Here is a 27671-nt window from a genome sequence, read left to right on the forward strand (position 1 = left end):
AATCTGCTTCCCTTCTACTTACCCATGGAGACTACAAAACCCAGGGTACTGTGTCACTCCATCTCTTAAAACTAGGTGTGGCTCCGAAACTGCCTGGCCCTCTAACCTCAGATGCAAGGCATGCTGGGGGTTGTAGTTCTTTGGAGGCAAGACTGGGCCGCTCCCTCTTCGCCCTGCACCGGCGGCTAGTCTGCGCATGCGTGTCAGTGGCACTATCAGCGGACCGGGCAGGCAGTTCCTTCCTCGGAGGGAGAGATTCCTCTGCCATGGAGTCCTACGATGTTATCGCCAACCAGCCTGTTGTGATCGACAACGTGAGTTGCGTCTTTCCTATCTCTAAAGGGACTTACGCTGTCCTCCCCGAAGGGATCGCTTCCCGATGCCGCCAGCTCTTTGTCACTGGCCAGGCCTGTCAGGCGGGTACAATCACCGCTGCCTCCGTCCTACCCCCACCCATAGTCCGCAGGCAGGGGGGCCGGTCGGCAACCATGGGTTGGAGAGATTTAGGGTGAATAATGTAAAGACTTGTAGTCCGAGCGGGGTCCTTGGGCCCGGGGCTCCAGGGGCCTTAACCGCTCTGTGAGCTCCGGTACCTGCCCCTTCCCAGTTTTCGATAACTCTATTGGCTGCTTTGGTTGTCGATCTTGACTGATGACCCCGCCTCTGAGCCTTGCCGGATGAGGGCTGCCCTCTGCAGTGATTGGCTCACGCCCTTGCAGTTCTTCCGGGCCGCCATAATGTTTCTCAGCTTTAAGGGGCGGGGCGTTGCAAGAGAGCTGTTGGGATTGGCTTCCGGAACTTTCAGTGGTGGGGTCTGATGGACTTGGGCCCGCCCGCGGGTGGAGAAGGGCTGTTTCCTTCTGTCCGGAGCCGGGCGGCTAGGCTGTGCATTTGGGTGGGGTCCGAGAATCTGGTGCTAGAAATGACCATAGGATTTCATTTATTTCTGTGATTATAAATCACAACGTTAATAATGGTCGAGGCTAAAAGAGTAACCAAGCAAGCAGGGACGCCTAGTTGCTGGTGAAAATATTTGCCAGGCTCTCTGGAGCTTACGGAGGAGTTTCACATACGTTCGAATTGGATCCTCACAAAAACTGGGTAAATGGTTAAGGCAGGAAGTTTGATTCTCATTTTATAAATGAGAAAATTGAAGCGCGAAGAATTAAAGTGAGCCCAAGGTCGCACAATAGAGGTGCCCTAAATCCAGTGCTTTATTCGTTATTCCTCTTGCCAGAACACCACGAAAAGGCATAAATAGTGACAAGTGGAATCTAAATAAAGCTCTTATTGTGAGCAGAGGGGGACAATTGTAAAACTACTGCATTTCTGTCTTTCAGTTGTAGGTTTAGTCCCACCGAGATTGGTTGACCTTTTCTGTGCCCCTTCCAAGTCCCTTGAGGCAAAACTGCCAGTTCCCTCTGTTCTAAACCCACTGTCAGATTGGCTCCGTTGACTCAGCCCTTGGGATTTTAGGCAAGTTAGAAGGTCCTTTCATTTGCATCATCTCATTTAAGCTTCAGATCTGGTAGGCAGATGAGAATGACTATCCCCAGATGATGCAGGAAAGTGAGGCCTGGAGAGGTTAAATAACAGTATTCAGACCACCAGGTTGGTGAGTTGAGGAGCTGAGACTCAAATTGAGATCGGGTTACAAGTTTCTCACTTTTTTCAAGGAAAGGTGTTTTTGTTGTTAGCTTTCCTTCTCTCTAGGAGTATGGCTTCTGACTTGAAAAGCAGGAGGTTGAGTTCAGTGAGTCACCACCATTTTGGGAGAATTGGGGGGGGTCCCAGTCAGAGCTCATGCTTGGGTTGCAGGCTCAATGGTGTGACTCGATGATTCTCTCTCATCATTGATGTTTCTCTCTCTCCCTCTCCCTTCCTCTCTCTCAAATCAATAAAAAATATTTTTTTTAAAAAAACACTGTCTTTGTGGCTATAGGAGCCTAAATGCAGGAACAGTATCAATAAGAGTTTCACTGTGTTGGGGAATGTTATGCTGCTTCAGCCCCCTTTTAAAAAAAAATGAAAGACATTAAACCTAAAGAAAAATTCAGAGTATATAATGAGCACCTACATAGCATGTGTCTACCATATTTAATAAATGTTGACATTTGCCATATTTGCAGGAATGCAGACCCAGTGTTGCCAGATCTGATTTTTCAAGAGAAATTGGAAATTTTAAATGTCATATGAGTCTCCAGTTTTTAACTGTCAGAAGTTAATGTAAAGGTAGTTTGTGGTCTATAGATACAGAAAGTAGATTAGTGGTTGCCCAGGACTAGGAGTGGGAGAAGAGGGATAGGATGGAGAGTGACTGCTAATGGATACAGAGTTTCTTTGGGGGATGATGAAAAAGTTCTAAAATTAGATTGTGGTGATGATTGCATAACTCTGTGAATATACTAAGAACCACTGACTTATACACCTTAAATGGGCAAATTGAATTTTATCTCAATAAAGTTGTTTTTTAAAAAAAGTACTTTGTGGGCCAAACATAATATGTCTGTGGGCCCAAAATGGGCCACCAATACCCTAGAATCTGAGGCTCTATCTCTTAGCATCCTTTTTCCACTTGTAAAATGGGAGACAATTAGTTTTCTTTTCAGCATGTCTAGAATAATCAGGAGAGCTTAGAATAAAGGTCACCCAAGCCATAAGGTAGCCAGCAGGTACTGTGAGAGCCTTGCTAAGGGATTTGCTATTTGTTTGCCTGCAGCAGAAGGAGAATGAATGGTCAGCAGTGGCTGGCAGCAGATTTGAGTCCTCAGAAATCCAATATTTAATGAGACTACTTTTTCAAGAAGCCTCTACAAGGCATTCGTTTACTTGGTTTTGCCACAGTGAATAATAGAGTGGCAGCCCATTTGCCAAGTACACAGTTCCTAGATATAAATACTGTTAAAGAAATTGATTACCTTCTTATATGATCTCATGTTATGGCTTGAGCAGAATAGAGAAATGAGACATCCTGGTGCCTAACTCTGGCCACACAGAAGGAGGAAACCATCTCCCTCAGCGCCCCCATTCTTCACCCAACTGCTGGCCTGGCAGGCCAGCTCGTGGGGCTTGCAGGAACAAGCTGGGTCTGGTTCCTGGGTCTTGTGCATCATTCCCAACACTGCCTTGGTCTTTCCCGCACCACCTTTGCCTGGGGCTTCTGGCATTCCCGCTGCTCATTCAGGTTCCATATATTAGACATCATCTGCCAATCCATTTGAGCTTGATTTTCATTTTAGTCAACCAGCATCTATTTGAGTACCCTGCAAATGCCAGCTACTGCTGATATATAAAGTCTCTGACCTTGAGGAACTTAGGCTGAAAAGAGACAAAAATGGAAACCATAAAGTCAAATATGAGAGCAGAATGAAACACATCTACCCAGTGGTATAGGTAATGGTGATATTGTGAGATAATAGGATAAGGATAATTAATCCCACCTAGGGACTGTTCTTCAGGAGGAAGGCAGGGATATTTGAACTGGGCCTGTTATAGTCTTGCTAGGAAGGACAGAGAGGAAGAAATGAACCTATCATCTTACTCTGCCTTGTCACTTAGACTCTAGTCCTTTTGCTAGTAAACACAAAATCAAATATCCAGGAAAATATTTAGACTCTGAAGTACATGTCTCATCTTCACTCTTCTTTTTTCAACCTGTGCCAGGAGATCCAATGAGTCTGTTGGCATCACCACACCCAGATGAAGGCAGTGAGCAATTATAGGAAGCTTGAACGAACACGCTCCTGGAGTTCTCTTGCACAGCACTGTTCTCACTATCCATGCTGCTGTCCCAGAGCCCTGTGTTTGCAGTAGGAGAGTTCTTCCTTCTTCCCAGCCTTCAGCTCAGTGTACAGCTGCAACTCTTCCAGGCTTCTTGCTATTCTGCCCAGGCCGATGAGTTTGCATTTATCTCCCGTTTTCTCTCTTTCCTATCGGCAGAGGTTCTTGCTGTCTTAGAGAACTGGCTTCCTCTGCTCAACTTACTGCTTTCCCTGTCCTTCAGCCACTTCTTACTTGCTCACTGTGTTGCCAGAGTCAGGCACCAGGATGGCCCATCTCAACCCCTTCCCTCATGGAAGAGCAGAAATAAGAGACAGGGAGGAAACTAGGGATGTTGCTGGAAATCCTTTGGCGCAGACAACCTTGGCTATTTAGTGTCTCCTGATATGTTTACTGCTTGCTGTGTGGGTTCTGGAAATATCACACTCCATCCCAGGATTAGTAGCCCCTGCTGACAGGCAGCAGGAAAAGGTTTGCCCCCAATTAGCTGCAAACTGTGTTGGGCTGGAAGGACAAGGGTATCAGCTGTGGTGATAGAAGAGCTGAGAAGGAAGAGAACAGGTTGTATCTGCAAGCAATATCAAGCCTCGACAACTGCCCTGCGTGGAGTTAGTATCTGTGTGAATAGAATCAGTGTTTATTTTGGTTGGGCTCAGGGTGGTATCAGAGATGCTGGTGGGAGAAGTCGGGTTCTTTTCTGGGCCAACGTACCAAGGATTGGAGCAGCAGGATTGTAACGTCGGGTCTCTTCTCTTCTCAGACAATGCTTTAGGCCTCCTTATCATCAGGAGACCTATGAGTGAGTAAAACAAAGCAGAGTAAAAAAACAAAACACAACAATAACCACAAACCCCCTACAAAGCAGAGTGTCTGCCCCTCCAGTAAGAAGCGGACAGTGTGTGTTCCGTGGCAGTGCTCATGGTGGTGTCTGTCACATACACCTGGGGGCAGGGAGAGTTCCAACATCTGGTGGTGTATGACTGAGTCACACACTCTTCCCACCTTGGTTGTGTTCCTGAACTTGGCTGCTTTGGTGCTTCTAGCTACTTTCCTCTTCTCTCCTCAGGTTTTCTCTTTCTCTCCCTGTTATTAATATTTGGGGGGGGGAATATTTTTTGGGGGGGATCAAACCATATTATTGGGACCTTTAGGGGAAGGTTGAAGCCCGGGAGGACAGTGAGATCTGGCGTTCTCAGCCCACCGGGATCTCCCAGCTTCTCAGCCACCAGAAAGTTATTAACATTATTTTTAATGCCAAAAGTAAAACATGTTCAGTGTAGAAAAGTCAAAGAATACAGAAAAATCAATTGATACTCTGAGTATACAGTGAAAGTTCTCACCCTCTCCAGTCCCACTTCCTTCCCTTTGGCATGCATTCACTGTACAAATGCTTATATAAATAGATATATCATATACAACTCTAAGGTCCCTCACTTTTTAAAATAAAAATAGAACCATATACATGTTGTATGATATAAATCTCTTGTTTTTGTGATACTTCTGACTTTTCTTTCTCCTTTCTCCTCAGGGATCCGGTGTGATTAAAGCTGGTTTTGCTGGTGATCAGATCCCCAAATACTGTTTTCCAAACTAGTAAGTCATTCTGTAACTTAGAAGATAGAGAAGGTTGTCAGCTTTGTTACAGGCTCAGCCTTCCATCCTGTAGAGCAGTGGCTCTCAACCTTTCTAATGCCGCGACCCTTTAATACAGTTCCTCATGTTGTGGTGATGAATTGTAAAGTAAATATCTGTGTTTTCTGATGGTCTTAGGCTCTACAGCAGCGGTTCTCAACCTGTGGGTCGCGACCCACAGGTAGAGAACCACTAGCAGGGTCACCTAAGACCATCAGAAAACACAGATATTTACATTACTATTCATAACAGTAGCAAAATTACAGTTATGAAGTAGCAACGAAAATAATTTTATGGTTGGGGGTCACCACAACAGGACAGCCTTGGTACTCAAAACAACAAGTAAAGGACAGGAGCTGGCTTTTGGAGGAAGCTAAGGAAACAGCCTACATAGTACAATTTGAGAGGCACTGGCAGATTTTATCTGATGCCAAAAATGTTCTCATTAGTAACTCATTGCTTTGGGTGACTGCCTCTTCATGGAGCCATCTTTCTAAAATTCTCCTGTCACCCAGGATGGGGTTAGCTATGAAGCCATACCTCCAGCCTTAGTGAGAATGAGTTATCAGGACTTTCCTTCTAAGGCAGAGAAACTGCAGGCCAGAGAAGGGCATGGGCACCTGGGGAAGGGCTTAAAGCGGGAGAAAAAGGAAAAAGCCATCTGCCCTAGCTGGGTGGCTCAGCTGGTTGGAGTGTCGACCCATACATCAAAAGGTCGCGGGTTTGATCCCTTGTCAGTGCGTGTACTAGAGACAGCTAATCAATGTCTCTCTCTGACATCGATGTTTCTCTCTCTCCCTCCCTTTTTCTCTAAAAATCAATAAAAAAAAAACATATCCTTAGGTAAGGATTAAAAAAAAAAAGAAAAGAAAGAAGGCCATCTGTCATAGTTATAACAGCATAGTTTTACTTAGTAGAAGGCCTGGGCAGAGGGCTAAGGAGACTAAAATCTTTGAGTTAACCATTCATTTAGAAATTGTTTTCTTGTCTCTCTTGGTCTGCACATATATTGGGGAAGGAGAAGAACTATAGGTATAGAATCCTCTAAATTTGTTTTAATAACTTATAATATAAAAATAATACACAAATAACTTAATACATGTTCATTGTAAAAATTATGGGAAATGCAGAAAAGGAGAAATAAGAAAATCAAAATCAACGGTAACTTCCCTCCTTAAAGATAATCACAGTAGCATTGAGTATATTTGTTCCTAAGTATGTGCCTCTATACATCCTTCCTGTGTTCTGTCATGTGTTGTGAAATGAAAAGTGATGGTCCTCCCCACTTTATTTTGTAGTGTGGGCAGACCCAAGCATGTTCGTGTCATGGCAGGAGCCCTCGAAGGTGACATCTTCATTGGCCCCAAAGCTGAGGTAATTCCCACCCCTCAAGCTAACAGAGGACCTTCTTTAGTCCCCACATGGACAGTGTCCCAGCAGAGGGACATAGCGATGAGTAAAAGGAGCGATTTCTTCTTAAAATCTCTCCTTCAGTTCTCTTATCCTAGGCCTCATCCATTTCTTTCTCCCAGGAGCAGCTTCTGGTTTTGGAAAGAAAACCCTAATTTGTGAAACAGAGAGCAGTCTAGGAAACAGAGCTTCTGCCTTCCTTTTGTATTCTGTCACTACCTTGCCAATGATCAAAATGACTGGTGTGGTTATTTTTTGGCAAAAGGGATTGGGGTAGATCCTGGCTGGGGCACTCTGGGGATGAGTTAATTAACAGTTTGGCAGAGCCCTCAGGCAGCCTCTAGAAGCAGAACAACAGAATCATAGTTGCTAGCCTTGGCTCCAAGTGCTGAGGCCCAGAGGCGAAGGGCGGGGGGGGGGCCAGGAGATTATGTCCTGGGATCAGGCAATGAAGAGGGTGTCTCCTGTCACTTGCCCTGAGGACACCCAAGGGTCCATGGAAATGCAGAAGCCCTCTACTCTGCCTGCTGATTGGGCAGTGAGAGCATTCTGCAGCTGTACAGTTGGAGATTTGGAGAATGAATGGGTACCTGCCCTTAGCCCTAGGTGAGGACTGTGGGGTGGGAATTCCCAGTCCCTAAAGAGCAGGGTTCACTGACCAGCTCAGCTGAGAGACTGGCTGCTGCTGTAAGTCCTGCTCTCTGTCCCCAGGAGCACCGAGGGCTGCTGTCCATCCGGTACCCCATGGAACATGGCATTGTCAAGGACTGGAACGACATGGAGCGCATCTGGCAATATGTCTATTCTAAGGACCAGCTGCAAACTTTCTCAGAGGAGGTGAGGGTTCTGTGTATGGGGCAGCCCTGCAGGGAGTGCAGAGCTGGTCAGAACCCCTACCCCAGAGATGAGGAAGACGACAATAGCTGCCAAGAGTATTTGAGTCTTAACTATGTACCAGGCATCAGACCTTGTGCTTTTTAGACATGTTTGCATTTAATCTTCATACCATTCCTATGAGATGTAGGTAGTATTCTCTCTAGTTTACAAACGGGGACAAGTTCAGAAAAGCCAAGTTATGTTTCCAACATCACACAATAAATAAAGTAAAGCTGGGATTCAAACCCACATCTTTCAGATTTCAGAGTGTATACTCTAACTTCTAAGGAGTAACTCTCCACTCAGAAACACCGAGGACTGTGCAGACTAGGTGGACCAGAATTTCCAGGGGAGAGAGATGTTCTGATTTTTACAAGTATATTCAATATTAAAATTTAACTTTCTATTTTGAAAAAAATTTAAACTATTTTTACCATAATAATTCCAATAACTTATTAGCAAAATCTTCTTGACAACTGGAGATATATAGTAGAAATAGGAATGTAAGAATCATGGAAGAACAGAAGAGGAGTAAAGGGGTAGAGGTGAGGTCAGAATGAGACTTTAAAGGGGGCATGGTTTTGGAAAGTTGAGGATCTGACTTGGGCAGGGGTAAGTGATAGGCCCAGCTTGTCTTTTTTTGGACAGAGACCAATGAAGGTCCCCTGGCCAGCCACACACGGGCTTCTCCTCCAGCACTAATGAGGGGTGGGCATCTGGCCTCACCCTGATTGCTGTCTGGGCATTTTTCACCAGCATCCTGTGCTCCTGACAGAGGCGCCTTTAAACCCACGGAAAAACCGAGAACGAGCTGCTGAAGTTTTCTTTGAGACCTTCAATGTGCCAGCCCTTTTCATCTCCATGCAAGCTGTGCTCAGCCTGTGAGTAGCAGCCTGGCTGGGGAGCCTGGTCCCTGAGGGGAAAGCAGTTCCTTTGGCATTCCTATAGGGCAAAATACAGCTAAAATAGGCTTCCATTTTAGAGTTTGCTATCTTGACTTCACCACAGTTCACTCCATTCCTTGTCTTCCCAACACGAAGGCAGAGTGTCAACTGCTAATTACCAAACTTTGTGAGGTTACCCCTCCCCCATACCACAGAAGTATATGTCTTTCTCCTTGTCTCTACCAAAAGAGAAAAAACTAAGGACAGACCTACAGAATCATGTGGGAGAAAAGCTAGTTTTTGTGGAAGTGAAAATATTCTTATTTTCCTTTACTCATTTACTTGCCCTGCCTAGCCCTTGTAGGCATTTGAGTTTTTTCCTCTTGTCTAGAGAGTAAAATCTGCCCCTCAAGCTGGGTCCATGAACCAGTTGAAGGCCAGGCATCTCTTGAGATTGGAAGGCCTACTCTTCTGGGCGTGGGCAGGGAGCTTAGAGAGGCTCAGCTCCTCTCATTCAGGTCTTCCAAGGCTTGCTTCAGTGCTCAGGCATCCTTAGTACTCCGTCCAGTTTCAGGGCCCTGGAGAAAGGCAGGCCCTAGCTTTAGTTCAGCTGACATTGAACTTTAAAAGAAGTGTTTGCCCAGAGTGAGGAGGCAGGGGTTAGTGATGGTTTGCCCTCTTTGCTTCAGTTATGCCACAGGCAGGACCACAGGAGTGGTGCTGGATTCTGGGGATGGTGTCACCCACGCTGTGCCCATTTATGAGGGCTTTGCCATGCCTCACTCAATCATGCGCATCGACATCGCTGGCCGAGACGTCTCTCGCTTCCTTCGCCTCTACCTGCGTAAGGAGGGCTATGATTTCCACTCATCCTCAGAGTTTGAGATTGTCAAGGCCATAAAAGAAGTGAGTGCTGCCCCGTGGGCCCTGGGATGGGCTAGGACAGTGGTCGGCAAACTCGTTAGTCAACAGAGCCAAATATCAACAGTACAACGATTGAAATTTCTTTTGAGAGCCAAATTTTTTAAACTTAAACTTCTTCTAACGCCACTTCTTCAAAATAGACTCGCCCAGGCCGTGGTATTTTGTGGAAGAGCCACACTCAAGGGGCCAAAGAGCCGCATGTGGCTTGCGAGCCGCAGTTTGCCAACCACGGGGCTAGGGAATGGGAACGGAGCATCCAGGACCTCCAGGACCTGGAGTAAAGAGGTGAAGCTCCTGTCCTAGGGGTCTGGGTCAGGCCTCCTGACAGCTGTGAGATCTCCTGACACACTCACCTTCCCAAAGAGCTACCATTTTGTAGGGGAAAGGGAGCTGCTTTTATTTCTTAAGCTGGGTGATGGGTACACTGGTGATCATTATGTTTTTCAGACCTTATGTACAAATTACATGTTCTTTCCATCCTTGAGGAATTCAGAATACATTTATCTTTTTAAGTAAACTGAGTCCTCCTGCACCTGGGGCTGTAGGGTAACCTCTGAGCTGGGTAGTGGGACCCAGAACCATATGAGCAGTAGAAGAAAGATGCCTGAGTCTGGACTAAGATTAGGCTGTGTTCTCAGACTCAGATCCAGGGAACCACGTTTCCACACTTGCCCATCAGGAAGGTGGAATAGGTAGGAACTCCTATCCTAAATGCCATCTAGTGGATGCCAACGAAATCTCCCTGCTCCTGCTGTAGGGCAGCAGCCCTCACGACCTTTAGGGCAATCACTGCAATGGGCAGATTTCTGCAGCAGCATGTCAGTCTTCAGGGACTGACCAGGTAGGTGCCAGGTTTTCTGCCTGCCTGACTCGTGCTTGGTTCTGCAGAGAGCCTGCTACCTATCCATAAACCCCCAGAAGGATGAGACACTAGAGACGGAGAAGGCTCAGTACTACCTACCCGATGGCAGCACCATTGAGGTAAGCAACCGAACCCATGCCCTCAGGCCCCCAAAAGCTCTGGGCCCATACAGAACTCTTCATGGGGAGGCTCGAGTCAGAGGTTCCAGTCTTTTTCAGCCCGGCCTGGAGCAGTGGCGCTCTTGAGCAGCACCATCTCCTGCCCAGCGATGTGTGCCAGGGACTTTGCTTCTCTTGTGTGGGGAGGAGGCACCAGAGGCATTTTCCTAGGTCAGGATAGGATTAGGAAGAGGGTGGTTAGTGCTGTCCTTAACTACTTGAGCACAGCATAGGCTGAGTTGCCTCTCCCCAGACCTCCATTGATCGGAAGAAGTTTTTATGAGTGAATGAGTCCATGTATTAATGCCAAAGGTCTCTTGGCTAGATAATGCCAGAGCTAGGATTAAGCATAGGAGCTTCCTCTCTCTAGTTTCCTGGGAGCCGTTTCTTTTTTTCCCTATTTGTTCCCAGGAACTCTATCTTTGTTCCTTGAGACCTTGACATCCAAGGTCTTTCCTAAGCCTGGCCTTCATAGCCACCTAGTTACTAAGAGGTGGACACAGGGGCCTCTTCCATCCCCATTCCCAAAGAGACCTCGGCCCCAGTCCCACCTCTAAAGCTTGCCCTCCACCCTGCAGATTGGTCCTTCCCGATTCCGGGCACCTGAGCTTCTGTTCAGGCCAGACCTGATCGGCGAGGAGAGTGAGGGCATCCACGAGGTGCTGGTGTTTGCAATCCAGAAGTCTGACATGGACCTGAGGCGCACGCTTTTCTCTAACATTGTCCTCTCAGGAGGCTCCACCCTGTTCAAAGGTTGGTCTTTGCTCTTGGGCCCTTCCCCAGAGTTTCCAGATCCTGCTAGGCCCAGATGCCCAGAGAATTGACTTGAGATTCTCCTTTCTTGCCATTCAGGTTTTGGTGACAGGCTACTGAGTGAAGTGAAGAAACTGGCTCCAAAAGATGTGAAGATCAGGGTAGGAGCATGGTGCAGGCTAGGGCTGGGTGGAACTGGGCTTCCAAGGGTCCATAGTGCCATATGGTATGGCCCCCCTTTCCAGCTCTGCCCAAGCTTTTCAGGCAGCCAGGGCTCTACAGGTACTGCCAGATGCTCCCATTTCCACACTGACCCTGAGGTCTGCCAGAGTGGAGGACCTGTTCTCACTCTCCAGCCTCACAAAGGGGGACAGTTCTAATACCCAGATGACGCAGGGTGCTAGGCTGAGGGCCCCACGTGTGGTCTTCCAGGGAAACTGTGACATTGATAGGAGATTGACTTTTGCTACTCCCTGTGACACAGTCCAACATCTTAGTGACTGCCGAGGGGAGCTAGCCTGCCTGAGAAAGGAGGGGTTCTAAGTGAGGGAGTGTTGTTCCTGCAATGGCATCTTGCCCCCAGATAGCCCCAGCCTTTCGGGAATTGTACTTAGGGCTGTGAGAGGCCACAGGGTCCAGCAGGTCCACTTGGTCTGTTGTGTGAAATGCATCCATTGTCTTGGGTGGTGAGAATTAGCCATAAAGAAGAGAGTTGGAAGGAAAAGTGAGAGGAGAGGATGAACGTCTCAGATTCCTCTTTCTACTCCTCTTGCAGATATCTGCACCTCAGGAGAGACTGTATTCCACATGGATTGGGTAAGTAGTTCTGGGAATAAGAGTGGAATAGGAAGCAAATACCCACGCTCTTTTCTTACAGTGGTCCTTTGGATTCCCTCTACTCCAGGGGCTCTATCCTCGCCTCCCTGGACACCTTTAAGAAGATGTGGGTCTCCAAGAAGGAATATGAGGAAGACGGTGCCCGATCCATCCACAGGAAAACCTTCTAATGCTGGGACATCATCTTCATCTTTCTCTGAAGTTAACTCCACTTTAAAACTCGCTTTCTTGAGTCGGAGTGTTTGCGAGGAACTGCCTGTGTGTGTGTGTGTGTGCGCGTGTGTGTGTGTACAAGTATGTGCACCTATGCGAGTGCGTGTGGCCCAGGGATCCCAGGGCCCAGAAAGGACGATGAACTACCCACGATGGTGATGGCCTGAGGCCTGGGGTTGACCACTAACTGGCCCTGACAGGACAGAATGCTGACAGAGGGCCCCATTCCTTCGTCTACTGGGCCTTTGTCTGGCTGTGTGGGACTATGTTTACTACCTATAGGGACACAGAGGGAGGTAGACCTAACCCCAGGGAGACCTTGCTGCTGCCCATCCTAGGCTGGTTAAACCCCACCCCCACCCCATCCCCAGGGTGCCCTGAGGCCCAAGGCAGCTGCTGCCTTCCTTGTTCATCATTCTGTTCTTGATGCCTCTTGATCATGGATTGAGGACTGGAACTGGGGTTGAGTTCTATCTGGTTTTGATTGCAATTTGGGTTTGGGAGGCTGGAAAGGAGAGGGCAGGATGCTCTTAACTTTACCTGGGGGCCAGGACCACACTGGGCATTTGAGGAGGGCAGGAGTAGTGCTACCTTTGATTGGCGGCAGAGTTAAAGTTCCAATCCCAAGCCCCATCCAGGGAATCTTGGGAGAGCTTAAGGAGCCTGTTGGCTCCAGGCCATTACTTACTTTTCATCCATCCTTGGGCAATGCCATCTTCAAACAATGTTATTTATTTGTTTGTTCAGTATGGGAACTGGAGAGAGGGAGCTTATTGCCTCCTGCCCACCAGTCACCCTGTTCACACTAATGTTTACAGCATCTAAGCTTAGCATAGCCTCCAGGGCCCCGCCACTCCCTGCTAAGGGTGAACTGACAGTATCCATAGGCTGAGGCCATTTGGGATCTGAGGCTGTACTCAAAGTCACTCCCACAGCCTTTCTCTCTCCCTCTTCCACTTGCTCACTTCCCTGGAATCCACAGGCTGGTTGCTGGTTGGATTTTCTGAAACAGGTGGTAGAATCACTCCTTGGCAGAGGCCCTAGCAAAGAAGGGATGTTGGGGGATCTAGCTCCCTTAGGATTGGAGAAAGCCGCAATGAACCAAGTTGCCTTTTCCCATTCTAGCTGACCTGAGGGGCTAGGTTGTAGAGATGAGAAGGCCCCCTCTGGACTGATATTGTGCCATTCTTGACTTTGGACCTGTTTAGTTAGGGAGGAGGCCAGACCCAGGTGCCAGGAGCTGGTGGGCTCAGGTTCATCTCTGGTCCAGTGGGGCCAAGCACGTACTCTGGACTGGGCTGGCCTAGCAGTGGCCCAAAGGCCCTTCAGTCCCGATGGTACAAAGCTGGGGCTGTCCAATGTTCACCGGCACCCTCACTTGACACCAAGATCTGCCCCAATCCCAGATTCAGGCAGTATTCTCCCCATGCCATCCAACGATGAAAGGCCCTTCTAGGTGGGCCACAGCAGCAGGTGTGTGTGAAAGCGATGTTGCGGCCCGCGGACTGAAGTGTGCTTAACCAGTTCACCTCCCTTCTTTTAGCCCAAGCCTGTCCTTCACACAGCCTTGCACAAACCACGTTGCCTGGTGGGGCCCAGTGTACTTTAAATAAAGTCCTTCCAATAGATCCGTCAGCTGGGCCTCTGTCTAGTGAGTGCTGGGAGGGAAGAGGGAGGAAAGGTCCCTGAATCTGATGCCTCATCCGTCCTCTAGAGGGCACTGTTGCCCCAGCCAAACTTGGCCAGCTTTAGCCCAAGTGCCAGCCTGACAAGCCCATGGGTGAGACTCCACCCAAATGAGGGGAGCAGCATTTGACATCCCTGAAGTCGGAGGCTCTCAAAACTTCTGTGTTTAAGAAGCTCAAGAGCTTATTAAAATGCAGTTCCTGAGGCCCATGCTCAGATATTCTGATTAATCAGTTCTCCATTTTAATTCTATATACTTGGGGAGAAATTGCTCTGCACTTTACAAATGTTAACCCATTTGATCCAACAACATATATAGGATATTTCTATCATCCACTTTATAGATGAGGAAATAGAGCCACCAGAGATCACGTAATTTCCCAAAGCTAGGAGTTGAACCCAGGCAATGTAGCCCTAGAGCAGGGGTGGGCAAACTTTTTGACTTGAGGGCCACAATGGGTTCTTAAAACTGGACCGGAGGGCCGGAACAAAAGCATGGATGGAGTGTTTGTGTGAACTAATATAAATTCAAAGTAAAGGAGCGGAGGGGAGAACAAGAGAACTGGATAGAACGGCCAGATCCGGCCCGCGGGCCGTAGTTTGCCCACGGCTGCCCTAGAGCCTGCATTCTTAGGCACTATGAGGCCCTCAACAAACCATTGGCCTAGAGCAGTGGTTCTTAATCAGGTCAGTTTTGCCTTCCATACACATTTGCCAATGCCTGGAAATATCTGATTATCACAACAGGGGGTGGGGGAGCGGGTGTGCTGCTACTGGCATCTAAGCAGAGGCCAGGGCTGCCAAGGCCTAAAACAGAGGTAAAATCACCACAGAGCTTTCCAAAACCCCAGACCCATGAAAGCAGAACCTTGGGAAACAGAACTCAGACATCACCATTTTTGAAAGCTCTCTGGTGTCTCCAAGGTTGAGGGCTCTGGCCTAAGAGGAGCCACTCCTCTGATCACCGTGCCCAGCAGTGGTACATGGAAGTGCCTGGGGCTACGACTGCATCCCAAGTGCCCATGCAGTTACCAGTCCACAGGTTCTCCCTGTTGCCTCTGAATGATGTGGATGGCCACTCAACTCACTTTGGGAAAGTGCTCTTGAGTGCTTTTCATATTAAATGAGTCATATTCCCCAACCCCACCAGGCCCACACAACACAGACCTCAGGAATGGGAACAGAATGACTTTAATCCATTTGATGAGCTGAACCTCTTAGGAGGCCAGGTGGGCGTGGAGAAGCCCTGCAGCAGTGGGGGCAAGCTACTTCAGGCAAAACTGAAGCAGAGAACGCAGACACCACTGGGAGGGTGGAGGGAGGGAGTGGGTGGGACTCCCAGTCAGCTTCCCCTGACTGGATGAAAGGCAGTATCAAAAGTGGTTCCTGAGCGCACATGAAGCCCCAGCCCCAGCCAGGTGGGATAGGCCTCTGTGCCCTGTGGCAACCCCATGTGACCACAGGGCATTCCCATCCCTTCTTGGTCCTTTTCTTACTCCTGCCCATAGGGGCAAGCAGGTCCCTGAGCAAATTTGGCCCAGCTCTTGCCCAAGCTGGGCCAGATAGCCAAGCAATATCTTAAATCCAGTGACTCCTGGCTCAGACCCAGGAGCTCCCATCCTGCCATTTGATCTTGAGGCTGCACCCAATGAAGGCAGGGGAGCAGGACACTAGGCTGGCAAAAGTGGCTCCTGCCCAGAGCTGTGGGCAGTGTCCTCATCAGAGTGGCCTTGTTGCACCTCTCACACTGTCTTAATGTCAAGGGTTTGGACTTGTGACAGATTCTGGCGTTGGGCTTTGACCATGCGCAGGCGTCTCCCATGCAGCGTGAACTTGGACCAGGTGAACAGTTGCAGCAGAGCACAGATGATGGGCACCAGCACCAGCAGGTAGAAGCAGCCCTGGCGGAGTGTAGGCGCCTGAACCGGGGGTGGGGCCGGGGGTTCTGGCCAGGGTTGGGCACTCACCACAGGGGTCAGTGGGGACTGCTGGAAGAGATCATGACCTACGACAAGAGCGCGTGCAGAAAACACAGTCGGCCCTGTGCTCCTCTCAAGTCCACAGTGCCACATCTCAGATGCCACACATACACAACCAAAACACAACTCTTGATTTCTACCCCAACCTTGCTCCTCCCTTTCTACTTCTCAGTTAATGGCACCACCATCCACCCATGGGCCAAAAACCTTAATGTCTTCCTAGATTCCTTGGTTAACTTTAGCACTCCCCAACAGCCAATCCTTCACCTCCACCCAACTCCAAAACACATCCCAACCCCAAATACTTCTTTCCGGCCTCCTAGCACCAGCCTGGTCCAAGCCTCTGTCGCCTCTGCCACAGCCTCCCTACAATCCATTCTCCATACAGCAGCCAGAGCCAGCTCTTAAAAAATCAGACCATGTCACCCACTGCTTAAAACCCTTCCAATAGCTTCTCTTTGAACTGAGAATAAAATCCAAACCCTGCCCTGCTCTCCAGAGCCCTCATCAACGTTTCCAGCTTCATCTAACCACTCCTGATACCTTGTGCTTTTTGCACTTGTCACTCCTCTGCCTGGGATCCACTGAGATCTTTGTAGACCAAATCCTTCCCATTCAGTTCACATCTGGCTGTCACTTCCTCAGAGAGACCTTCCCAGACCACACTAAGTAGTTTTTCAGACACATTACAATAAGTCCTCACTCAATGCTATCAATAAGTTCTGTGACTCTAAGTCAAACAATGTATAATGTACCAATTCTAGCATAGGCTAATTGATATAAACAAGTTACGTTCCTATAGCATCTCATCAACATTATAATGCAACAACACTGAACAAAACCCCATCTGTTGAAGACCGGCTGTATTTCTACCATTGTACTTACCACTATCTGCTATTTTCTTGTTTGGCTACATAACACCACATCCCCCTCCTCCCCACCTAGAATATAAGCTTCATGATGGCAAGGACCTCGTATGTCTTACTGTTATCTCCCTAGCACTCAGAGCAACACCTGGCAGAGACAGTATTCTATACATATTTGTTGAATCAATGAATGTACTCTTGAAAGAAGAATCAGAAACCCAGTTTTTCTACTCATGGGGGAGAGGCAGAGGTGTGGCACCCAGGGTGGTCCAGTTGCCATTCTCTCCCTCACCAGACCTAGCGCCAGGCTTCTCAGTTGGTATGCCAGGTAAGCCCCTTGCCAGCCCCTGGGCCCTCACCTGTGTAGAAGCATAGTAGCCAGGTGCCCAGCAGTGGGGCCAAGGTTTGGCCTGGCTTGGTCACCAGGGCCACCATGCCAAAGAGAAGCGCCGAGGCTGCCTGCTTGCGGCGGTTCAGCACCAGGTCCTCATCCACCAGGTCAGTGACCACCAAGGTCAATAGCTTACAGGTGCCCTCCGTGAAGACACGGTTGCTGCCAGCAGAGAGAGAAAGCAGGCAAGAGTGAAGGGGTGCAACAGAGGTGTGGGGTGAGGGAGGGCAGGGCATACCTGGCAATGAAGAGGCAGAGCAGGCCGGGGCGGTCAGGGCCGGCCAGAAGCATGAGCAGGCTCAGGCCCAGCTTAAGCAGGAAGAGCCCCCGCACCACGGTGTAGACGCCCCAGCGCCGGCACAGGGGCAGGAAATAGAGGTTGTTGAGATGGGGAGCAACATAGGAGATGCCTGAGGAGAAGGGGTGCAGCCTTGTCGGGACACTGCGGCAGCTTCCACAGTTGTCCACATTTTAACAATCAGAATCAGAGTTTGCCAGGCTCTGTGCTGAGAGCTAATTTGCATTCTTTTATTTAATCCACACAGCCTTTTAAGGTTAGTAATATTACTACTCCTACTTTACAGGTGAGAAATGGAGACCCAAAGATATGAAATAAAACACCCAAGGCCAAACAGTCAATAAGCACAGTCCGGACTCACAGCCAGGCCCGGCACACTGTGCCATATTGTTCTGGGTGCCACCATCACCAAGAGGACCACCATGAGAGCAGCCCTGCCCCCTCATACCCAAAAGAGGCTTCCTTCCACCCCTTCCTCAGGAACCCACCACAGATAGATTCTGCCCTCTGCCACCCGGGCCCGAGCTGGGGAGTGGCTGTGCCTGCAGCTGGGCTAGGGGTCCTGGGATGCAAGCCTCTGTCTTTCCAGCCTGCCCGAGACACCCACTCACCCAGCAGGAAGGAGCCGGTGGAGAGAGAGATGTGGTCTGACAACAGATGCTCCAGGAAGAGAGGGAAGAAGTTGCTGTTGAAGTGGCAGTGGAAGACCTGAAACCCAACAGGGCGGTGAGGAGGCTGCCGGGCAGGAGGCAGCCCAGGCAAGAGCAGCCTTTATCCCCTGTCCCTCAACATGGAACATGCCACAACAAGACCTAAAACCAATTCCTGTTGCTTATCAGATTTTGCTATAAGTTAGGAATGATAACATTGTCATGAGAACAATTACAAGTTTTTTTTCTTTTAAATTAAAAACACCTTAGTAAACAAGCTTAATGACATAAAAACTATTTGGCTAGCTCAGTGGTCGGCAAACTGCGGCTCTGTTGACTAATGAGTTTGCTGACCACTGGACTAGACTCTCGATTCCAATAATTGCAGGCTGTTGTTGTTCCTTGTGATTAAGACTCTATTCAGTGGTTGACAAACTCATTAGTCAACAGAGTGGCAAACCGCGGCTTGCGAGCTGCATGTGGCTCGCAAGCCGCAGTTTGCCGACCACTGGACTAGCTTATATACTACCTGTGTTTTAGGTGTGGCACTTGGTATTTTTAAGTTTGTCACAGTGTCCCCAGAGGGGCTGCCCTGAGAGGCTGAGACTTGCCTAAGACTTCACAAGGAGTTAAGATCTCAGATGGTGCTAGAACCCAGGTCTTCTAACTACCCAACCTGTGTTCCTGCCTTCGAATACCCTGCAGTCATCACGCGAAGCCCAGGACTGATTTCCCAGCGTTTGAGAAACCTATTCCGCTGAGTGAGGCCTACCCTGCCCATCCTGGGTGGGGAGACTGCTCCCATACCTGCACCAGGTCCATGACCACGAACCACAGGAAGTTCCGGTGATGCGCCAGCTGCCAGAGGTACTGGCCCAAGGTGATGTTGCCCACCTCCTCTCCACACAGGCTATGGGGCAGAGGGGAGTCAAGAACAGCCTAGGGCAGGGCCAGATCCACCCCCACCCCAGGGCAGCCACCCATCAGACAGGGGATCAGCACTGAAATCAGACTCAGAACAGTGCTGGCCACTCACCCGCTATCCGCAGCCAGGTCTGGACACCCTGGCTCCCTACCAGCCGCCTCTACCCGCCGCCTCAGCAGCCGTGTGGCCCCCACAAAGCCTAGCGCAGAGCCAGCAGCCAGTGTCACGCAGAAGGCACGGAAGGAAGAGAAGTCCTCCTTGTTCCAGAAGGCGTAGGAGGCAAAGACAGAGAGGGAGCCAGCCGCACTGAAGAGGGAGCAGTAGAAGTTGAGGTGGGTGCGGTCGTGGGCTGAGAGGGCCAGGTCAGCCAGCAAGGCGTGATGGTGCAGGTCCACGAGCGTCAGGAAGCTGTCATAGAGGCACAGGCACAGCAAGAACTGCAGGCCCGCTGGGGCCCAGGGCACCCAGAACACCAGGAACGACAGCGCCAGCAGCGGCCCATGCCAGCCAAGTGCCCGCACCCGTGCCAGCACCACGGCCCTCGAGGAGAGCCCAGTGCCTGACCTGCCAGGGAGAGAAGGGCTGTTGGGAGGTACTCTTGCAGCCTTGGGTTCCAGTTCCCCCTGCTCAGGACCCAGAAGAGGGACAGAGGCCCAGAATGTGGGACTCACTCCAGGGTGTCCCACTGAGCTTCGAGTCCTCAGCCTCCAATTAGGACGCACAACTCACCAGGGGGTACTCCCTCCTCTGCTCCCTTGCCACCCTGCCAGGGCTGAGGGCCAAAGAGGGGTGTGATACCATTTCTTCAGGGTTGGGGGCAGTGATGGGCAGGGGTGGGGTAAAGTAATCTGCCGGAAGCAGCAGTGTGATGTACAGTGAGTGCCCAGACCCGAGGGCCAGACAAGCGGACCTGCGGTCAATCTCTCCACAAGGTGATCAAGGCCAACAGTTAGTCAAGGCCACTTTGCCAACCTAGACAGTCTGCCCTGACCTCGGGGAGCAGTGGAAGCCTGGACAATAGCTGAAAATGGTCTCCCTTTCTCTCCCCACCCCAAACACATATGGGGGGTCCTCCAGTCCTGGGGAAGGGTGGGGCGGGACAGGACCAGTGATAAGCCTCCCCCAGGACACAAACCGGGGCTGGGAGCTGAGGAACTGATGGTCACTCAGCCAGCCGAAGAGGGGGTCGTTGAGGCTGTTCCACAGGAGAAACACCGTCTGCGGGCAGAGGGGAGATGGGTGGGCTCCAGGCAGCTTCCTTTCCAGGGCTTCCCCTACCCCGCCTGCTCACCACCTCCTAAAGATGACAACAGCTTTCCTGCCTGCAAACTTTGCTCAGGTCAGTCCCTCTGCTAAAACCCACTCTACACACCACTGCCCCCATCAAACTCCCACCTGGCCATGACCCAGCTGATACATTAATGTATGTGAATACATAAAACAGTCCCTGGCTCATAGGACAGTGGCCAGAGCTGGTGTAATCCCCACGGAAGCGTCATCAAGGCCTCCAGCTCGGCTTTTTTTCTTGCTGAGCCTCAGTGGGCAGCCTGGCCTGCCCCATGCTCCTGGCTCCGGGCAGGACCCAGCACTGCAATCTGCCCGGCTCCCGCCCCAGCACTGGCCTACCTCTCCGACCCAGAAGGCAGCTTTGCTGATCTTGTACACTGAGACAAAGGTGTCCACATAGTAAAGCAGGAACACGTTGTGCAAAACGGTGATGAAGAGGGTCAGGGAGCCATAGACCACAGCTGTGGGCAAGCCCAACAGCCAGGCCTGGGGCCCACCCAGCCCCATGGCGGCCAGCCCAGCCTCAGCCTAGGAGCGCTGAGATGCACTCGTGGCCACGTGCAGTCTGGCCATCCTTGTCCCTGGGGAAGAAGGAGCTAGTTAGCTGCAAAGATCAGAGCCAGCTGTGCTCCAAACCACAGACCTGTGAGTCGTTTAAAAACTCATTTCCAACTGGGAGAAAGTTTGCACGTAAAACAAAGCTGGGAAATAGTTAATGACATACAGCTGAAACAACGCTGTGTTCGCTACCATACCCAGGAGTAACCCGAGAAAACTGATAAAGGCGTGGGAAGCAAAGGCAGGCGTCCAACAAGTGTTGAGCCAGGTCCAACCTTGCTTGGGCTCTGTGCTCAGTATCTTCTTTCATGTGCACCATCTGCCCTTCATGATCTAGACGTTACAACCATGGGCTTGGGCAGGCAGTGTACCTACAATATAACTGCAAGCTACTTAACCCAAGCCTCAGTTTCCTCTTCTGTAAAGGGAAAAGGAGATGATCCTGCTTACTCTGCAGAGAAACTTAAAAGGTTAAATAAGGTAACTCACAGAAAGTGCTCAATAAATGGGTGTTGGTGATGTCATTATTAGCTTTATAAAATCCCTACAAAGTGTGTAGCACTATTACCATATTATAGAGCAACGCCAAGCTCAGCGATGTTAAGTAATTTGCCCAATGTCACACAGCAAAAATGCAGATTTGAACCTTGGCCTCTCTGGCTCTAAAGCAGCCTTGGGCAAACTACGGCCCGCGGGCCGGATCCGGCTGTTCTATCTGGTTCTCTTGCTCTCCCCTCCGCTCCTTTACTTTGAATTTATATTAGTTCACACAAACACTCCATCCATGCTTTTGTTCCGGCCCTCCAGTCCAGTTTAAGAACCCATTGTGGCCCTCGAGTCAAAAAGTTTGCCCACCCCTGCTCTAAAGCCTCATCTGCCACTTGACCTCCCAAATCAGGTTCCTACAAACTGTTGGATAAAATGGAGAAACCTGCTGTGATGTTAAGTCCCACAGATACAGAAGCATAAGATATAATAAGAGTCCACAACTGCCCATGCACTTTGATTCCAGAAATTCCTCCTCAAGGAGCTAACCCCAAAGGAATGTGTATAGAGATGTTCATGGCAGCCACATTTATAAACAACAACAAATTGGACACAGCCCAAGAACACAACAAAGGGACTGGCTCAGCAAGCTGATGCTCTCTAGAAAGCGGAAGCACATGGAGAAACTCGACACATGGAAGAGAAACTCAAGAACATGTTGCGTGAAAAGAGAGAACAAAGGACAGCGTGGTTGCCTGGTTTCCAACCAGGCCGATTTGTGCAGAAGCTGGCTGACTGGACTGATCATCATGGGTGGGAAAGGAAATAAAAGCAGGATTTTTAATAGAGCACTGCTTCCCAAACTGTAGTGTACTTTCAAGTTACCTGAGGACTCTGTTAAGATGCAGTTCCTCCTCAGAAGGTCTGGGGAGGAATCTGAGATTCTGAATTTCTAACAGGCTCCCAGGTGACACCACGTTGCTGGTCCATGAGTGCACTTGAAACAGTGAGGCATTAAGTCCATCGTTTTTGTTAGGCTCAAAGCTGCCGTTCTCTTTTTAGAAAAACAATCCCATGTGTGCATGACTGACCCCCAGCAGGAAGCTATGGGTGCTTCCTTTTCTCACACTCCCTGTTGTGAATTCAATTGCATCCAAAAAATACGTTCAAGTCCTAACCCCCAGCACCTGTATGACCTTACTTGGAAATAGGGCCTTTGTAGATGTAACCAAGTTAAAATGAGGTCATACTGAATTAGAGTGAGCCCTAATCCCATGATTTGTTTCCTTATAAGGAGATGGGAAATTTGGACACAGAGACAGACACACACAGAAGGGAGATGCCAGATGAAGACGAAGGCAGAAATTTGAGTGATGCAGCTACAAGTCAAGGAATACCAAGGATTAGGGCAACCGCCAGAAGCTGGAAGAGGCAAGGAAGGACACCTCTAGATCCTCCTTCCAGAGGTACCATGGCCCTGCTGACACCTTGATTTTGGACTTCTACCCTTCAGAACTGTGAGAGAATAAGTTTTGGTTATTTCAGGCTACCCAGTTTGTGGTAATTTGTTACAGCAGCCCTAGGAGACTTATATCCACCCTTGGGGGCTGATCCTCTGTGACCCAAGCCTGCCCCTGGGCCTTATCTATATGTCCTTGCACACATGTGCGCGTGGGTGAGTACACACATACACACAGGCACACGCATGCACGCTCACACATACTCTCACACACAGTGCCAAAACTTGTTTCCCAGCTCAGGCCCTAGAGAGTCGACTTCAGCCCCACTCCAACAGTAATGACCCCACAGGACCTGTCCTTCCCCCATTACCCACCATGGCTCCCTCTCCCTGCCCAGCCTTCAGGGGCCTCTGACTTTTTTTTTAACGTGCAGATCTTCAAGCCACCTTCTCCTCTGGCCAGGCCTTTGTGCTTGCTGGAGCTTCCCATGAGAAGCACCTTTCCCACCTCCCCATCTCCATCTCACCCATCCTTTAGGAGCCAGCACTATGCCCAGGAGACCTTCTCCAACTCCTCGGCCCTCACTGATGCCTTCTGTCCCTGCACAGTAGACTCTCCTGCCTGCCCCCACTGCAGCCTGACTGGGGGCCTTCGAGGACAGGGCCTTTGTCTTCTCCCTCTATCTCCCTCTCAAGGAGAATGGGCTGAACTTGACACTCTTGCTCTGGGAGTAACTGACTGGTAAAGAAAGAGGGTCTGATGGGAGAAGAGGAGAAAATCTCACTAGGGTCGCTCTCAGACGCATTGGAAGCCAAGTGGCAATCACTCAAGAGATCTGTACGCACCCCCAACCTGTTGCCAGTCTATGCCTAGTGGTGGAGGAATGAGAAAAAGAGAAGCAGCCAAAACTACCTGAAACCACCCACTAAGTCTATGAGAACCTCTCCCAGGCCACAATGGTTCTACCTTGCCCCAAAGCAGGAAGATGGCCAAGTGGCTTCTCTCTGGAACTTTGAGCCCCTGAAGGAACGGTTGGTGGGAAATGCTTTTCTTATCTTTCACAGCTTTATTGAGGTATCACTGACATACAATAATCTGCACATATTCAAAGTGTACAGTCTGATCAGTTTTAACATGTATGCACCTGTGAAACCATCGCCACAATTGAGATCATGAACATATCCGTCACCCTACAAGTTTCCTTGGCACTTTCTATGTAACAGAGCTGAGAGAAGACACACTGGAGGTCTCCGAAGTCCTGGCTTCACCATTTAGTCCCTGTGTGCCCTGGAGCAATTTGCTTAACCTCTCTATGCCTCTTTCTTGATCTGCAATAGGGGCCAACCTTCCTAAGGCTACTGTCAGTGGTCAATGAGTCAATGAGAAAAGCACTTAGCATGGTAAGTGTGGTGAGCACTTTAGAGATTATTACTGCTGAACCTCTGAAGCCTTCCTTACCCACCACACACGGATAGGGTAGAAAGGTGCTTTGGGGCTATAAAGCACAATGTACATCTCTGTTACTAATCTTAACCTGGCTCACTTTCTCTGATTCCCCAGGGAATCAGAACTCCCCTACCTCACCTCCAAAGCCTTTGTCCAAGGCAGTGAAGCTCCCTTTTCCGCCCAGATGTCCAGTGACCTGCCCCAGTTGCTGGAGAAGGTAAACCCTGCAGGCAAGTTCCTAAGCTCCAGGCTCCCCCACTGGGACAACAGTAGAAAACCTCTGAGGGGGTGAGATGGAAAGGCTATGACTGTGCCATCAGAAGGGTCTGGGTTTAATGTCAACTGCACTTCCTACTAAGAGTGTAACCTCAGGCGAGTCACATAACCCGTCTGAGTCTTGATTTTTCTACCTGTAAGATGGGGGTAATAATGCCTATCTTTATAGGAGTGCAGGGAGGATTAAACTAATGTCCTGAGCACCAGGCAAATCACATGGAAGATGCTCAGAAACTGGCTTTTTCTTGGGCTCACTTATAATAGATCAGGGCAGCAGCAGGGCAATATCCTGGTAATCAGGTCTCTTCTGATGGTGGTAAAGGAGTCGGAGAGACTTTTAAAAGTCAGAAGAGGCCTTAGCTGGTTTGGCTCAGAGGCCGAAAGAACATCGGCCTGCAGACTGCAGGGTCCCAGGTTCGAGTCCGGTCAAGGGCATGTACCTTGGTTGCAGGCACATCCCCCGTAGGGGGTGTGCAGGAGGCAGCTAATCGATGTTTCTCTCTCATCGATGTTTCTAACTCTCTATTTCTCTCCCTTCCTCTCTGTAAAAAATCAATAAAATATATTAAAAAAAAAAAAAAAAAGTCAGAAGAGGAGGGCCTGCAATGAGCAGGAGCAAATACAATGTTCGGAATGCCAGAGACAAGCCCCCAGCACAGGGCAGGGCTGAAGACCAAACAGTCTGTCCGGCTAAGCCTGTGCCCAGGAGCAGAAGCTGCGAGGGGAGTGTGCAGGGTCACCAACAGGGTTTCTCTTCCAGCTTCTGATCTTCCATCAGAAAATGCTTCCCCTACTAGCCCTCCCACCCTCAATCCACCCTAGCAGAGAATAACAGCCCTGCCTCCCCCAGGGAGAAATGGCAGGAGCCCACCCGCCTAGTGCATAACCTGGTGAAATATCCTGTCACGAATCCACCCCCACCTTGGCACATTGTGGAGAGCCAAACCGGTCCCTGCTGGTATGGCCCCAGGTGTGTGGTCTTGAGCCAGCCACTCCCTCTCCCTGGGCCTCAGACTCATCTATAAAGTGAGAATGATAAAGTCAACCTCTTAAATTGCTGTGGGCTGAAATGCAAAAGGTATACACAGTATCAAGCACAGTATCTGGCACATAGAAGACCCTCAATAAACAGTAGCTATTAATACTTTTTTTTCATGTCTCTGACATTTGGTTTCATGATCTTTTAAAAGATTCCAGTCAGTGTCCCTTCTGCCAAACCCATGATTGAAGTTGTCTTTCTAGCAGCCAACATTGATGCTTCTCTCTGCCTGGTATATACTCCCAACCTAAAATTCGCTTTTAAATGCCACCTTCACAACTTTCTTTATGCTGTTTCTTCCTCCTCACTACCCTAGCTGTAACTATACACCATTTCTCAAGTGTATAGGATTTGTCTAGCTTTTATATCCATTATCATGAATCCCTACAACTCTGGTTACTATCTCCATCTAAGGCTCAGGAGGTTAAATAACTGGCCCCAAGTCACAGAGATATTAAGTGCTGAAGCCAAGATTCAAAACTGGGGTTTTTGACTAAAACATTTCAGCATTTCTCACGTCAGCATGCCCACCTCCATTTTACCAAATCCTGCTGATTCAAGGCCCAGGTTAGTGGCACCAGCCTTCCAAAGAATACCCAGTCAGGTGTTCTCTCCTCTTTTCAAATCCCTTGGCTCCTGGATCAGGACCCAAATGCCTCCCTTATCCTCCTCCCGCCTCCGATGGGCTCCTTAAGGGCAGGACTAGGTCAGATCCACTTCTGATTTCTGCTCCCTGCCTCCACCAGGCTCCTTCACCACAGTAGGTGCTCAACTAATACATGGTGGGTGGATTTGCCCCTAAAAGATCAATATGAGCATTCTCCAACCCTCGGGAAGAGCAGCACCCCCAGATCCCACTGTATCTCTCAGTTTTGCCTTCTACTTGGCTATAGGGAGCCTTGTCTTCCTGCCCAGTGTCCCCACAGCAAGGCCCAGCCGGCCAGGGCCGTTGGGGGAACCCACACAGGTGGGCCTGCCCTCCTCCTCAGGCTGGAAATGGAATTTCACCTGATTAGGGGCGGGACCTTCTCCCTCTCCCTCCCCCGCAGGAGCTCGTTACTTAGGGGCTGGCGCTGAAACACTAGATGGATCTCCAGCCGGTCTGCACGTTAAAATCATCAATAGCACCCAAGCCCAGGCCTCACCCCTGACAAATTAAATCAGAATTTCTAGGGATGGGGTCCAGCATGGTGTTCTTCTAAAGCTCCCCAAGAGGTTCTACTACGTCACCTGGGCTAAGGGCCTTTATGTTAATAAAATGGATCGGGCCCGAAGCATGCTGCGCCCCAGTCCCAGGGAGCCCCAGTGCAAGGATTCCACCCGCACCGGTTGCGCCCAGGTTTCTCCCACCCTGACCCAAGACTCTCCCAACCCACAACCTGGTCACCCCGGAGACCCCGCAGGCAGCACCCGGACTCCCAGAGCGGACTGCATTCCCGGCCGACTGGCCCCCAGTCCGGCCCGCTCCTGCCCCTCAGCCCCGCCGCGGTCAACCCCTCACCGCAATCGTGGCAGCCGAAGCCTATTCCCGGCTGCCCGAAACCAGGTGCCAGCCAGTGTTCCTGCGCGCCCAGAGCTGCTTCCCCAGCCTGTGCCTCCGCCCCCGCCCAGCGATTGGCTCGGCGCAGCTCCGGGACGGCCGGCTGGCAGGTAGGAGCCCGCGCCCGAGGCCGCCGCCGCCATGTTTGTTATGGGCACTTGCCCTTAGGGACCACAAAAGAGAACGTGGGAGAAGGGGCGGGTTGTCTGTACTCCTGAGCTGCTCATCCCCTCCTCAGAGCTTAATGTCGTTTCAGTGTGAGGAAAGAGTGAAGAAATAAAACGGAGTCACTGTGGTCAAACGGCTAAATTACTAAAATCAAAATAGGCTGAGGCATGAGGAAATGATTCTATTCTTGCTTTAATTAGCCTGGGAACTTAAACTGTTGAACTTTTCAATTGTGCAACAATGCCTGGAGATAAGTATGGAAATCTGTAGATAACCCCGTGCAAACA

At 49.8% G+C, this 27671-nt stretch overlaps 2 protein-coding genes across 4 annotated transcripts; one reads left to right on the forward strand and one right to left on the reverse strand.

Annotated features, from left to right (window-relative positions):
* The first annotated feature begins 186 nt into the window (after nt 1-186).
* Nucleotides 187-13964, forward strand: ACTR1A (actin related protein 1A). Its single transcript, XM_080641079.1, has 11 exons — nt 187-314; nt 5309-5373; nt 6711-6786; nt 7534-7659; nt 8455-8579; nt 9272-9488; nt 10395-10487; nt 11105-11279; nt 11379-11440; nt 12055-12095; nt 12184-13964. Exons 1-11 carry the CDS (start codon nt 267-269, stop codon nt 12284-12286), a joined length of 1131 nt encoding a protein of 376 aa, XP_080497205.1. The 5' UTR covers nt 187-266; the 3' UTR covers nt 12287-13964.
* A 1226-nt stretch (nt 13965-15190) lies between these two features.
* On the reverse strand, nt 15191-27283 carry MFSD13A (major facilitator superfamily domain containing 13A). 3 transcript variants are annotated; one of them, XM_080641080.1, is made up of 9 exons: nt 27178-27283; nt 20751-20992; nt 20260-20342; nt 19236-19688; nt 19007-19109; nt 18161-18257; nt 17490-17661; nt 17220-17413; nt 15191-16020 (listed from the first exon to the last, which is right to left on the reverse strand). In XM_080641080.1, exons 2-9 carry the CDS (start codon nt 20916-20918, stop codon nt 15758-15760), a joined length of 1533 nt encoding a protein of 510 aa, XP_080497206.1. In that variant the 5' UTR covers nt 20919-20992; nt 27178-27283; the 3' UTR covers nt 15191-15757. The 3 variants fall into 3 exon arrangements, with proteins under 3 accessions (XP_080497206.1, XP_080497208.1, XP_080497207.1); XM_080641082.1 differs by lacking the exon at nt 20260-20342 and having other exon boundaries at nt 27178-27272; XM_080641081.1 differs by lacking the exons at nt 20260-20342; nt 20751-20992 and adding an exon at nt 25559-25656 and having other exon boundaries at nt 27178-27257.
* Nucleotides 27284-27671: the final 388 nt, after the last annotated feature.

Source organism: Plecotus auritus (assembly GCF_963455305.1).
Source record: "Plecotus auritus genome assembly, chromosome: 9".
Lineage (NCBI taxonomy): Eukaryota > Metazoa > Chordata > Mammalia > Chiroptera > Vespertilionidae > Plecotus > Plecotus auritus.